This window comes from Abramis brama (assembly GCF_963993115.1).
Source record: "Abramis brama genome assembly, chromosome: 3".
In the NCBI taxonomy this organism is placed as follows: domain Eukaryota; kingdom Metazoa; phylum Chordata; class Actinopteri; order Cypriniformes; family Leuciscidae; genus Abramis; species Abramis brama.
The window spans coordinates 56,334,427-56,348,901 of record NC_139965.1 but is presented as its reverse complement, the minus strand read 5'-3'; the positions used below and the strand labels follow the sequence as shown (position 1 = coordinate 56,348,901).

General features: G+C 38.6%; 1 protein-coding gene across 1 annotated transcript in view; it reads left to right on the top strand.

Moving 5' to 3' along the window:
• Window positions 1–14,475, top strand: part of cpne7 (copine VII) — a 50,652-nt gene that overhangs the window by 12,758 nt on the left and 23,419 nt on the right. Inside the window, exons 3-11 of the mRNA XM_084108913.1 lie at window positions 119–301; window positions 1,036–1,110; window positions 3,465–3,539; window positions 8,588–8,671; window positions 8,764–8,853; window positions 10,090–10,188; window positions 10,372–10,458; window positions 12,066–12,125; window positions 13,184–13,317. Coding sequence (XP_083965039.1) covers window positions 119–301; window positions 1,036–1,110; window positions 3,465–3,539; window positions 8,588–8,671; window positions 8,764–8,853; window positions 10,090–10,188; window positions 10,372–10,458; window positions 12,066–12,125; window positions 13,184–13,317 — 887 coding nt within the window. The remainder of the gene's footprint in view (window positions 1–118; window positions 302–1,035; window positions 1,111–3,464; window positions 3,540–8,587; window positions 8,672–8,763; window positions 8,854–10,089; window positions 10,189–10,371; window positions 10,459–12,065; window positions 12,126–13,183; window positions 13,318–14,475) is intronic.

Genomic DNA, 14,475 nt, shown 5'->3' with positions numbered 1-14,475 from the left:
GCACAAACAGACCAATAAACAACACAGCCTGTGATCTGACTCTTGATAATGTGGAGAAGCCAGATGCTTCCAGACAGTTTTCAGCTACTGGTGACTGATCTGTTGTTCTGTCTTTCAGCTGGACCGTACTGAGGTGATCAAGAGTAACCTGAATCCTGTCTTTGCTAAAGTCTTAATGCTGGACTACTACTTTGAGGAAGTGCAGAAACTGCGCTTTGAAGTTTACGACATCCACGGAACCCACAGTATTGGAACGCGCGATGACGACTTCCTGGGGGGGGTGGAATGCACGCTTGGACAGGTGATGTCACTTTTCCTGTACAACTTATTTAATATTGCTAAAATACACTAAGGGCCAGATTTACCAAACAGGGCAAATTAGCGTGATTAGCCTGGAAATTAATTGGAATTGGAAATTAACCCAAATCCCATAAAAGCGCCATTGGGAGTTGGGAATTTCTGCAGGTGATCTACTGGCAATCTGCAAATTAAAGAACAAGCTGCCAACTAATTTCCACAACGTAATTCACCAAGAGCAGCACAAATTAAAAATAACTTGGCAAACTATATATTCAGATAAAGTCTTCTTCTTCTACCATGCACTCTCTGTTTTCTGTGATGCCACTACAAACTCCTAAAACTGCATATGCAATAAAGTCGTCATGAAATGGTAGTTTCCTTATTGTGATGTAAATCCGAATGAAACGGCATCTCTAACAAGAGAAAAAAGTAGGGCGGGACATGATTTTGCCCATGGGGAATTGATTTGATGGTTGTGGATTGCCATTGGTCAATCTCATGTGAGTGACAGGTTGCCCCGCCCTCGAGTCAGTAAACACGTCATCATAGAAGAGATGTCGCTGCAAGAGGGAGGTGAAGTTATTTTGATTATACATTACGAGGGAACATGAATTAAAAATATATTGATGTGCATGGATGAATCATTTATAATAAATACTGCAATATTCCATTAAAAACAATAATTGTCAATTTTGATTTCATGGTGACTTAAAAACCTTTTAATCTGTTCCATAGATAGTGGCCCAAAAAAAGATGGTGAAACCTCTGTTGCTGAAATATGGAAAATATGCTGGAAAATCCACCATCACAGTGAGTTGAAACAATCTACACACATAATTCATATTTAATTGCTGCTGTTCACATTTACACATTCACTGAAAGAGCTCTCCTGGTAGAAGTTTCATCTGGCTTTACTTAATTTTAGCATCCGCAAAGGCATTTTAATTTTGTTCACAGAATAACAACAACACAATCTGAGTTACTTTACTGGAGACACAAGACAGTCAGATAGCAGACATTGTTTGTCAGACCAACCACTATTTGGCAGAGGTGTCTAAATCAATGTGTTCAAAACACAATCAATCACTTTCTCTCTGTTAGTATTAGTCTGTAAAGGCTTGTTCACATCAATGATAACTATAATGAAAACTGTATTAGCGTCCACACCAACACATGATAATGCACGTGATAATCGCATATCAGCTGAAAGAAATCACTCTGAAAGATATCGCAACTATATATTGTTGTTATCATTGTGGTGTGGACTTTTAATTATCATCCTTGCTGTGAATAGTCCTTAACTATGGGTGGGTTGTTGGCACCTACACTCACCCCTATACAAAAAAACAGTTTTGCATTGAGTTATCACTCAGAAGTGATATTCATCACTGTCTATAGGACCACCCTTTTTTTTTTGTTAAGTGCCAACTAAATGCCAAATCCTGCCCATGTTGCTCATCACTATACTCAGAGGATGACTGCACATTGCAAAATTAGTGATTTCTTTCCTATTACTTCTGGAGTGAAATGTCACTCTAAAATATTTCTTGATACAGTTGAGTGAAACCACTAGTATGTGATGGCTGAGAGATAGATAATGGGGAATCTCTATAACACTGGTGCATTAAAAAGTCATCAGGTTTCAGGAATACGGTCTAACCTGTGTAAGGACTCTGTGTAGTTTGGGTGGTTTGACCTCCAACTTAAATTCTGCTGTTTGCTGGGCTCATATCATATAACACGTTACGTGCACTGGAAGTAGACGGGCCCTAGATATTCTTACAATATCTGCTAACATGGTGTAAAATAATGTAGAATATCAGTTCCAATATGTGAAAATAGTATTTCAATAACAATATCACAGCTAGTTCAACTCAATTCAAACAAGCCACACATGCAAAACAAATCACATTAAAAAAGTGATGCCCCAAGCTTTTTTGCATGTTTCTATTGCAGGCAGACAAGGTTCATTCGTAAGACAAAACGTAATACCACATCCTTATCATAGGTGTTGATTCTCTGCTTTCTCATCAGTTTTAATGCAGTTTCTCTGCAGACTAATGGCGTTTTCATGTTTAAACGCCACAGAAATGACTGTTTTTGCTGGACCTCCTCATTGGATTACACTTGGGTTGTAGATTTTTTTTTAATGCTGACGAAATCACATTTTGATCTGAGGTGAGACAAAATGGGATGGTTTCAGCATTTCACCCTCTCTTTTCTTTTCAAACAAACTAATAGAGGTCAAAGACAACTCAATAAGTGGCTTCCTTAATCAGTACTGTTCACATTAAATTATGTAGTAAAACATTTCCAGAAAAAAGCAAGTTAAGAACATTCACACTCAAGACTTTTGATCAAGTGCCTACAGTTTCTCTTCAGTTTATACGGTACTTATCTTTGTGAGTTTTTAGATGTATAGATGGATGAATGGATCAGCTGGGCTGAGAAGGGCAGTTGGTTGAATTGACAGACGGATTTATTGATGGGATGGGTGGATGGATGTATGGACCGGCTGGGCAGAAGGACAGACAGATCGGCTGGCTGGCTGGCTGGATGGATGGATGGATGGATGGGTGGGTGGATGGATGGATGGGTGGGTGGGTGTATGGTATCTATACATCTAAAAACTCACAAAGATAAGATGGATGGATGGGTGTATGGATGGATGGATGAATGGATGGATGGATGGATGGTATCTATGCATCTAAAAGCTCACAAAGATAAGATGGGTGGATGGGTGTATGGATGGATGGGTGTATGGATGGATGGATGAATGGATGGAAGGATGGATGGCATGGGTGTATAGATGGTATCTATACATCTAAAAACTCACAAAGATAAGATGGATGGATGGATGAATGGATGAGTGGGTGGATGGGTGGATGGATGGATGGATGGATGGATGGATGGATGGATGGATGGATAGATGGTATGGGTGTATGGATGGTATTTATACATCTAAAAACTCACAAAGATAAGATGGGTGGGTGGGTGGGTCGATAGATAGATAGATAGATAGATAGATAGATAGATAGATAGATAGATCTAAAATAAAATGTTTAAAAAGCACATATGGATGTGGAGTCTGGGTGTCCAAATATAGAGTACAAACAATAACAGTATGTTGACTTTGTCAGCTAATCCCTTTCTTATTTCCCCAGATTCACGCAGAAGAGATTTCTGGGAACAATGGTTACTTGGAGCTTTCCTTCTGTGCCAAGAAGTTAGATGACAAGGTAAGGAGGGATGTTTTTCTTTTTCAAAAAAATAATAAAAAAATCAGGTTGTCAAGCATAAACAACTCACCAGAGTTTACACTCATTAAAGTAGACTTAGTGACAGTAAATGATGTTCTTTGTTTGTAAAGCAGTGATTTTTCACCTTTTGAAACCAATAATCGCAGATGCCAAAGAACCTTTCAACTCACTTTTAATGTTTTGGATTGTCCATTTCAGCCCTGTTAAGAGCCATTAGGGCTATTATGGCTACATAAAATCCCACTCTCTCGTTTTGGCTTTGGCATAATGTTTGAAACCCTATTCATTCAGCTGAGGTTTCCTAATGAGAATGTAAGCTCTGTGAATAGCGAGGGCTAACGGAGGGAGCGTAGGGCGGCTGGCTGACTCTCTCCCACACAGCTCGGCCCACGGCGCAGCTCTCTCCGTGCCCTGGAGTCCTGCAGGTGTCTGTACTTACACAAACGCCTCTGCAGCCCTCGTCCTACTCTCAGCACTCATCTCATCTGCTTCTCCTACTCTTTCCTCTTGTTTCTCCCGCCCTCCCTCTTCCTCTTTCATATGCTGCTGTTCTCTTCCTCTTAGCCTGTGGCGACATTTGTGCTCAACGGTTATCTTTAAAACAGCTTTTTTTTATGTTCATTCCTCAACCCTTTTTAAACCTGGCTTTCATGAATTCATACATCTCAAGTAATGAAGGGAAAAAGCAAATCAATATCTTTGATTTGTTCACTCAAGCTTCACATCCCCTCAACCCCACATTAGGTGGTGAAATCAGTATATCGTCTATTCATCTTTTTTACAGTGAGACAGAAATGCTATTTGGCATCTGTTTCATGACAAAAAGCACAGGCTGTGATTCTGATTGGAGATGCTTATACAGTAAGCCAAAGCACCCACGCAAACCATTGGCTGACTGTAATTTTGCCAACTAGGACGTGTTCCTGGATCAAAATCTTTTGCTGGTGCTGGAACACCATTCCTCTTCCCTTTTAATCAGATGGATGGTTGGTTGATCTGAATGGAAAGCCCTAAACTCTAACAATTCCTCTTTCACTATTCCAAAAAATGATGCACCTCTTGATGGAAACAAATGTTGTGATGTTATTTCCATCAAGAGCTGCATCAGTTTTTGGTCAAGATCTTCTATTGACAGTGCAAGAGTCCAGTACTCTGTAAAGTCTCATCCAGCACATCCCAAAGACTTTCAATGAATTTAAGGTCTGGACTCAGAGGGGCCAATTCATGTGTGAAAATGACTCTTCACGCTCCTCACAACCATTCTTTCACAGTTTGAGCCTGATGAATCTTGACACTGTCATCCTGGAATATGGCCATGATGAATGAATGAATGAAAAGCAACACACTCCATCAGTTACAGGGTTAGAAGAACTGTTACCGAACATATAACATGCTAGAAACATAATAATCACTGGAATAATGATCCAATCATAGACTCTTAAGCATTTGGCCATTAAAATCCAAACCGCAACTTTTTTTTAAAAGTTTTTTTGGGGCCTGGCGGTGTATGTTTGTAATAATATAACTTGTGACGGCAAGTTCTGCACCTAAAGCATCTGATATGCACACAAAACAACAATCAATGCACATGATCAATTGTTTCCTGCAACTGTCAATCTGTGTAAATACATTCATGCCATCTCTGTGCCTCTGGTTAAACGCACAGTAGATCCACAGCTTCTATGCAGTGTGAAAACAGCTCTATACAAATGTATCCATAATATCATATCATGTGGGGCCCTCTCATATTCCATGCCTGTAGATAATCCTCCATCTCTTAAACTTAAAAATGCATTTAACTAATCCAGCATGTCATCTCAAGTTTGTTAAAGTAGGGTTTCTCTTGGTAAAATACATTTGCTGACGCAGTAAATCGTGTTTAGAATATGGAACCACATTCTTTGCACATTGCATATGCATGAAAGCAGAGGCTACACGGTCACATCACTAATTTATTTCTGTACTAGCAACGAGCTTGTCCGCCTGCCCAACAGAACATTAACTAGGCTAATTCTGAAAGGCTAATGATGCCAAATTCCATAAGGCAATAAAATTGAATTCTCACTTTCATTTCAAGCTATCTCAGAAATCAGCCCCGACATATTCATCAGCTTACCATTTTAATGCTCTTTTTCAGGGACGGGGATTTTATTGTCCCCCCTCTTGTAATTGCTGTTTAAATTGCAGCGCGCTTTTTCACATTTTTACCCTCAGGTCTGTTAATTATTGCTCACTGGACTTCATGTACTTGTTAGGAATTGCAATTATTAATATGGGAGTTCTGAATGTGTTGCAACGTTAATATTAGCTGTATTACATGAGCTGATCGGCGTTTCTTCTTCACACTAATCCTCAAAATCCAGAGTTGGCTCCATCCTGGCCCGGAAATCATAGCGAGAGGATGGATGGAGTCTAATAAACGGCTAGGCAGAATAATAGCTGTGCTGCTATCTTAGGACAAGATCTGTCTGTTCAAATAACGTTGGCTTTCTCTGAATACAGACTGATATGATTTAAACAAAATGGACACATTGGCATATCAAACTAAACTGGACTTCATGACAGCTTCTGCACGTGACTCATTCTAGAGATGTCTGTGCCTTTATGTGAATGCCATTTCTCTTTATTAAGAAGTCGCTAATGCATCTTGAATCGATAAGTCGCCCTGGGTTATGTGACATTTATCAAAGACTCTTCACATGGCAATTTCTCTGTGATTTTGAATGCTTAATTTGGCGCTGTACCTTCACATTGGGTTCTTTGCAGATATTAGCACATATTTTGTCTTTTTCAGGGGACACTGATAGCTCTATTTTTCCTCAGATCATAAAAGACAAGCACGGAATTAACCTTTAATCTGTGCATTAAGCCATCTGTTAAAGGAAAATGCCGTTAAGGTTCTTGTCTCATTGGAGTCTGGGAGCCTTAAATGTCTCCTGGGAATAATGAGCAGCCGGTTATCATCATCGGTCCATAGTGAACTTTGCAAACGCTATGACATATTTCAGAGGTGCGATGCATGTGATGAATGCGAACAACAGACAAATCACTTGTCTAAATCAGTCTTCACTCAAACCACTGGCAAGATGTTACCTTGACAACCAGATAGTGGGGGCACCTCCTCTTTCAGCGTCCCTGTGGAGATGTCGCACACTAATGCAGCGAGAAATGGGGATATTAAATGGCTCGTTCTTTGCTCTACCCATTTCTCGCTCTCTCTCTTCCTTTATCTCTCTCTGCCTAGTTCTCTCTCTCACATCTGCACACACTTAGGAACAAAGTCCTCAGTGGCTTCTCCGGAGAGCCGCAATTCAGAAACCTTATGTTGAATCATTGTTTCAGACAATATTGTTGATTTGATTTTCCACAGCTATGAGCACAATCGGCAGGAACACACATGGGCATGCACTCTGAAAAATAATATTGAAATATGCATTTTCCCCTGACCAATTATTCCACCCGAGAGTGTTATTGCACATCTGTATGTTCCCTTTACTAATTTGTAGTTAAAGTGAACTCAGAATTTCTTTTTGTTGCCTTTATCCATATCAATATGGAAATATACCCCTAAAACTTAACAAAATATACTCGTAAATAGGGGTGTAACGGTACACGTATTTGTCCCGAACCGTCACGGTACAGACGTCATGGTTCGCTGCATGCATACAGTCAGACAATGAATACAGTCAGTCACAGGCGATCCACACTTCACTTGGCACACAAGAGCTTGCCAGTAGTCTATATGCTGAGTTTCAATTCAATTTTGGAAAGCGCTCCACAAACTTCATGGAAAGGAAACCAGGATGGCAGAAAGTGGCATCCTGATTATTTTCTTTATTTTACAAAAACACAATGTTTTTGTATTGTGAGTGTGCACAAATAAAAATAGGCTCTTTACAGTTTCGAATGATGACCAACATCAACCTGTAGTGAAATCTGTTTGGAGAAATATTTCAACCTCACACGAAATTCCCGATCGTGTGGATTTCTATTGAAATGACTGGATTTTGCCCAAGAAAATGTGCAGAAGCAGAACAATGGTAAAGGTGAAAATACCTTCAGAGTTAAATTTACAATCTTCAGGGGAAAAGGACCCGAATTCACAGGACCTTTCGTCGCCTATAATAGCGCGCATAGGTGTCAAGTTTTAGCTGGTTAGCATGGCTAGAACAGTTAGCATGGCCATAACTGCCAAATGGGCAAAAAGAATATTTTTCCTTTGTCAGTCAATCAAAAGTAGCCATGTGTTCGAAAAATATTTTTATTTAAATATTAAATGTAAAAATATTGACATGACATTATCAGATTTTTTTTTTTTATGCCAGTGATTGTTTTTAGAGGGCTTTGAAAAGAATGACATGGACTTTGTCATCACAGCTAGTTTTGTCATGAAGTCATGTTCCAGATTGATCAGTTACGTGACATTTATGGCTCAGAAAAATAAAAGTGCCCATGAGCTAAGATGACAAATTTCAAATTGCATACATCTGTGATATCGGCGTCATCCGAGCAACTAACATTCAGATGAATGTAAATGCTAATAGATAGCTTTTTGTCTTTGATGACGTCAAAACCCAGAAGATTAATTCGCCCCTGGTTCTCTCAAGATTTTCCTATCGGGTTTTATAATGTTTTTTTTTTAATTCTTCAATTAATGAGTAAAAGCCTGTGGTAAACATAGCTTACTGATATTTTGACTTTTTGTTCTATAACATAAACCCCCATTATAAAACCCCATAGAAAATTCTCTAGGGAACCAGTGGCGAATCAGTCTTCCGGGGTTTGACTTCATCCCTGCACCACTCGATTGGCCTGTTAAAAAGGTTTTAACCTTATTTACAAAGGTTAACCTAGATTACAAAGACAAGTCCTTTTTTTGGTCCTCGCCCAACTTCCTGTTTCAGAAAATACCTTAATTCAGAAAAGATTGCATTCATAAATCCATGGGGTCTTTTAGAAAATGTCCATTACATGATGTACTCCTTTGAATGCGTAGACTGTACTGAAATTATCTTGTGACTGTATAGGATCTCTTCAGCAAGTCAGATCCATTCTTGGAGATTTACCGGATCAATGATGATGGAACAGAACAGCTTGTACACAGAACTGAAGTAAGTAGTTTCATCCCATGGGATGATAATCTTTCTTTTGCAGTTCAATATTCCTATTTAGTTTATACAATGATATTGTTTTTTATCTTCAGGTGATTAAAAACAACTTGAACCCTGTGTGGGAACCCTTTAAGGTGTCTCTCATTTCTCTGTGCAGCTGTGATGACGAAAGGAAGTTAAAGGTGAATGTTAATGGAATAGGTCACTCCAGAATGGGCATTCTATCACCCATGTGGTTCCAAACCTTTGTGACTTACTTTCTTTTGTGCAGCACAAAAAAAAGAGATGTTTTGCAAAATGTCCAAGTTGCTCTTTTACAATAAACGCATATTGTGATCAGTGGCTGTCAAGTTCCAATAAGGACAAAAATAAAAGCACCATCAAAGTTGTCCTTACGACTCCTGCACTAATTTCCAAATATTATGACGACAGTTTTAGGAACAGATCTGAAAATCTTCCCAAGTTTGAACGTGCAAGAGTCAATGGGGTTTGACAGTTATGGCAGAGGACATTGAATTTGTTGATTACATTCATTACAGTCTTGGGAAATGCATGGACTACCTTTGTGGTGAATTTATAGTGCTTTTTCATCATTATGTCTGATTGACTAGTCTACATCTGTTGTAAGACAGAATCTTGGACATTCTGCTAAATAACTATTTTGGTGCGGGTTAGTCCACCAAAAAAAAGAAAATTTCCACTTTGAAGCTTAAAAAAAATCATAAAGAGATCGTAAAACTAATATGAATAGAGCGGTTTAGTCCAAATTTTCTGAAGAGACTCGATCGCTTTATATGATGAACGGATTTAATTTAGGCTTTTATATAAACAGTTATCAGCGGACATAAACAGAAGCTCAACCGAACCTGCTTAACGCGTGACAACAAACATCCTGAGGAGTTTCAAACGTGCTGCGTAACACATGAACCTCATTGGTTCTCGCACGTCAAGTGAATGTTGATGAATTGATGAATGTTTATATGTGATTAAAAGCCTAAATTCAGTCTGTTCATCATGTAAAGCGATCGAGTCTCTTCAGAAAATTTTGACTAAACCTCTCAAATCATATGGATTAGTTTTATGATCTCTTTATGAACTTTTTGAAGCGTCAAAGTGGTAGTTGCGTAGCTGTCAATGGAGGGACAGAAAGATCTCAGATTTCATCATAAAGATCTTCATTTGTGTTCCGAAGATGAACGAAAGTCTTACGGGTTTGGAACGACATGAGGGCGAGTAATTAATGACAGAATTTTCATTTTTGGGTGAACTAACGCTTTAAGTAATTTGGTATGCCAAAATCAAACCTTTTGTGTGACCTACTCCTTTAGGAGAAATAATGACAAGTATAAAAGCAAAATGAAACATGGAAACATAAGAGACACATGAGTTAATGAGTTGTAATTGTCTGTGAACTGCAGTGCTTAGTCTGGGACTATGACTCGAGGGGAAAGCATGACTTCATTGGTGAATTCTACACTAATTTCAAAGAAATGCAGAAGATTTCCTCAGGAAACAAGGTCAGTGTGAGACCTTCAGCCATACATTGGTGTTTGATATCAGTCATAGCTGTTTTCTGCCGTGGACTAGAATGGATTAAAGAAATGTCACAGCCCTTCTGCATGTGTGGTTAAAGTGACTTCGCTGCAGTGCCACCTTCAATTATCATCTCACCTCTTTGATCTTTTCCTGTGTTCCTGAAGGTCACGTGGGAGTGCATCAATCCAAAATACAAACTGAAGAAGAAGAACTACAAGAACTCTGGGTTGGTGATTCTCAGTGATCTCAAGGTAAGAGCCTGACAGTTTGTGTGCATGCAGAGAGAGCTTTATAGATATGCCATCCCTGTTTTAGGAATGCTAGTACTGCACAATGCTGACCAACAAGCTGTCAATGAATAGACATAGTTATTATTGTTGTGGGTGGGTGTGACAATCAAGCTTAGCCTAAAGACATTAGCGTGGTGGGAAAAGGCTAATGCGTTCGTCTTGTTTGTGCACATTTACATAGGGGAGATTTTTATTTATAGAGCTGTTTACGTCAGTTTCTTTTTAATCCTTTTCACATTTATCAATTCAGATTGTTTTTAAATATTTTTTATTAGGGCTATTAATAAATTCATAATTTATTGAAAACATTTTTTTATAGTCAGTGCATTAACAGCTACTGCATTCAGTTTGGAGAAAACCAAACAACCGGCCAAACTATTAGGTTTGGCAATTTGGTGATTTGACAATAATTCAGTAATAAGATACTTTAGACATGCAACATTAGGTTCATAATGTTGTTGCTGCTGGGCTCCAGTTCTCTGCTTGTGTGTGTGTGTATATATATATATATATATATGTAAATCAGGTTTATTGGCAACATTTACAAACTGTTTGCAATGAACAAATCAAACAAAAGAAATTGAAATAGCTCAACACAACAAAAGTTTCAAGTGGTTTCTCCAAATTCAAATGAAAATGCAACTTTCAATGACTTCTGCAGTCTCAAAATAATCAAATTATTCAACCGCTGAATATAGAATCCCTCACAACAGCACTTTTAAAAGTACACAATGCATTACAATATCGTGTTACTCCGTGAAAAAGTAACTAATTGTGTTACTTAGTTACTTTTTATGCAAAGTAATGTGTGATGTTACATTTGTGTTACTTTTTTCTCACCTGGGCTGGGCTTGTTTGTTTTTTTATAACAGAAAAAGTAATATTTTGGCAAATGTAAAGACCCTTTCACACCAAAAGTGAAATGAATAAGCCTCAGGCTAAAGGAAATGCAAATTCACGCCTGTATAGCAGCTCAAACAAGCCTTTCAGTGGATTTTTCAGAAAAATAGGATACAGAAGAAGAAAGTTCAACTACAACTACAATAACCACCATGTTTAGACAGCGCACACAACTCCTCTGCCTTTCTCCCCATTTCTCTCAACATGGGGACTGGAGAGCTGTCAGTCTGTAAATGAGAAAACAACTAACTTGCGTTAGTAACGCAGATATTTTGTTGTAGATTTAAATGTAATGTATTAGTACTTTACTTCTTACTTGAAAAAAGTAATCTGATTACATAACTCGCTCTTCTTGTAATGCATCACCCCCAACACTGTGTATAATCATTCAAAAACTATTGTGTCTGTGGTGGTACCATGGTACAGTAATGGTATAATGCCATTTGGTATAATATTTTTGTGGTATCCCAATGCAAAAAAAAAAATATGATACCATTTTTTGGGACACCATATGTTTTGTACTCTTTTTGTGAGTTGCTTCGTAGCTCATGTTCAGTACATGTGTGTGTTTGATATGTAGTATCAGTGTTAGTATCATAACTTTTGCAGATAGTCTTGCAGATAAATGTGGCAGGGTTTCTGCTCACCCTCCATTCTTCATTTTGCAGCTTCACAGAGTCTATTCCTTCCTGGACTACATCATGGGAGGCTGCCAAATACACTTCACAGTAAGTGGGAACAGCAGTGCGCTCCACATTTAGCACAGCGGTGTGATCCAGACCCTTCACAGATTCACTGCCCAAGTTCTCCACCAAGCATGAAGACACTGATGCCAGACGTGCTGGACTGATAACTGCCTCCTCGCAGCAAATGCAACTCATTTATACATGATGTTGTGAGGCAGACTGCAAAACGTAAAGTTCTTGATTATTTTTGCCAGTAAAAATAGCTAATAATTCTTAAAACCAGATCAGAACATGTTATTTAATCCCCATTCACGTTTGTGATTTTTTTTTTTTTTTTTACTTTTTTTGACCAGCTTCTCTTGAGTTTTAGTTTGAATAAGAATGTGATTGTTTCACGTCGGCTGGAGGCAACAGAACAAATTAATACCTTATCCAAACTGTTTTAAGTCCCCCACCTCATGCTCTCTTTTAGAGCAGCAAAATGGGCCAAGATTATTAATGAATCCAATTGAATATTCATTATTTAAATATCTGAATTCTCCCGTTGCCTGTTAAAATGAAAGATAACCAGATGTCAAGGAGTGACGCCTCAAAGTGAATGGTTGGAGTCAATGTTTTGGAGCAGGATTCAAATAGGATCTTCATTTAAGTGTAGTGCACTGGTTTAATATAATATATAGAGTGTTTACTGGGATATGAGCTGTATCTCTGTATTACAGAGCATATGGTAGCCGTTTGTGCTATTTTGGATTATAACATCTGCTTGATGAATGACTATACAATCAGCATGCCTCTAAGCAAATACAATCTACATATAGTCCATTTTAAGCACTTTAATTATTTATACAGATGGGCATTTGATTGCAGATCTGCTCTATAGGGTTTTGTGTAGCTTCCTAGGAAAGACAGCTCTTGAGTGCTCGACTTTTTGTAGACAGACATTTCCTTTCAATGTTCTACAATGGCGACAACTATTGTTCCAGGCGTAAAACTAAAACGATTAAACGTATTTGACGATCGATCAGATTATGTAACCCATTGCATTTTTGTCCTGCATTTTGCAGTTTCATCAAGAGTGTGTCATACTATTATCTCTCTAGGTTGCCATTGACTTCACGGCGTCCAATGGGGACCCTCGCAATAGCTGTTCCCTGCACTACATCAACCCATATCAGCCAAACGAGTATCTGAAAGCTTTGATAGCCGTGGGCGAGATCTGCCAGGATTACGACAGGTTAGTGCTGATGGAGGTGGACACTATCATGCAGGTTTGCAATTTTTCATATCTGGAATTTAGTGCATGCAGAATGTCTCTGAAAGTTAGTGACTAAAGCTCAAATGAAGAGTCCACAACTTTTTGGACTTTGTCACTTCTGAGTCTTCGTAATATTTCTTCAAAAGGATTTGCTCGGCCTCTGACTATCCTTTTTGGGTGATGGGCCATTGGTAATTTTTACCAATATCCATATAGCTGTTTGTCCATGTAAACAATCTGCAAAGTTACAAAGCACAAAGTCCATGCCAAAGGGAGTTCCTCTCTCCTACATAAAACACCTTCCTGAAAGGCCTCGTTTGTAGTCTTGCCATTATATCTGTGACATTTACATATCAGTAAGTGATTTTGATTTGGCGAGGAGACACTGTTCTGTTTTTGTTTTGTTTGTTTTGTGCTGCGAGGGTAAAAACAAACAAACATTGTATGGACTTCCAATGCTTCCAAAGCCTCGGGAGATGAAACCAGCATGGTACATTTCTGACACACACTCTAAGCGGTTGAACAATAACGAGAATGCACCAGCTGACCAATCAGATCAGACTGGGCTTTTCGGAAGGCAGGCTAAACTAAAACAGTGTTTCAGGCAGAAGGTGAAAAGAGGTGCTGCAGCAATGTAGGCTACAATAAGAGACAAAATTTTTTTTTTTTTTTTTTTTTACTTGTTTTTTGAATTATGAACCAAGATTTATTCTAGTAGATGCCAAAACTATGACCTTGATTATTATGGGCACTATAATATAATGAAGTACAGCAGTAATAGCCAAAGTTGAATGACGAAATGAAGTGTTACAATTTGAACACACCAGGGATGCTCTGGAGGGTGAACTTCTCAGCCTCCTCTTTTTGTTCAAAACGCCCCTTCAAGAGTGGATGCCAGCAGTGTTTCAGGAAGAGAGCACTGCTCCTCAGCCGACTCGCATTCAGACCTGGAATGCCCACTTTTCATGACCCAATGATCCCAGCAAATAAAAACTGGGATGGAAGTCCAAGTATGGATTATGGACCAGTGCCTCAGGGTCTCTGACTATCAGAGGCCTCAAACTGAGAGAATCCTAACAACAACAACAACAACAACAACATGCCACAACAGATGTAAAATTAACATAAAACATCTAG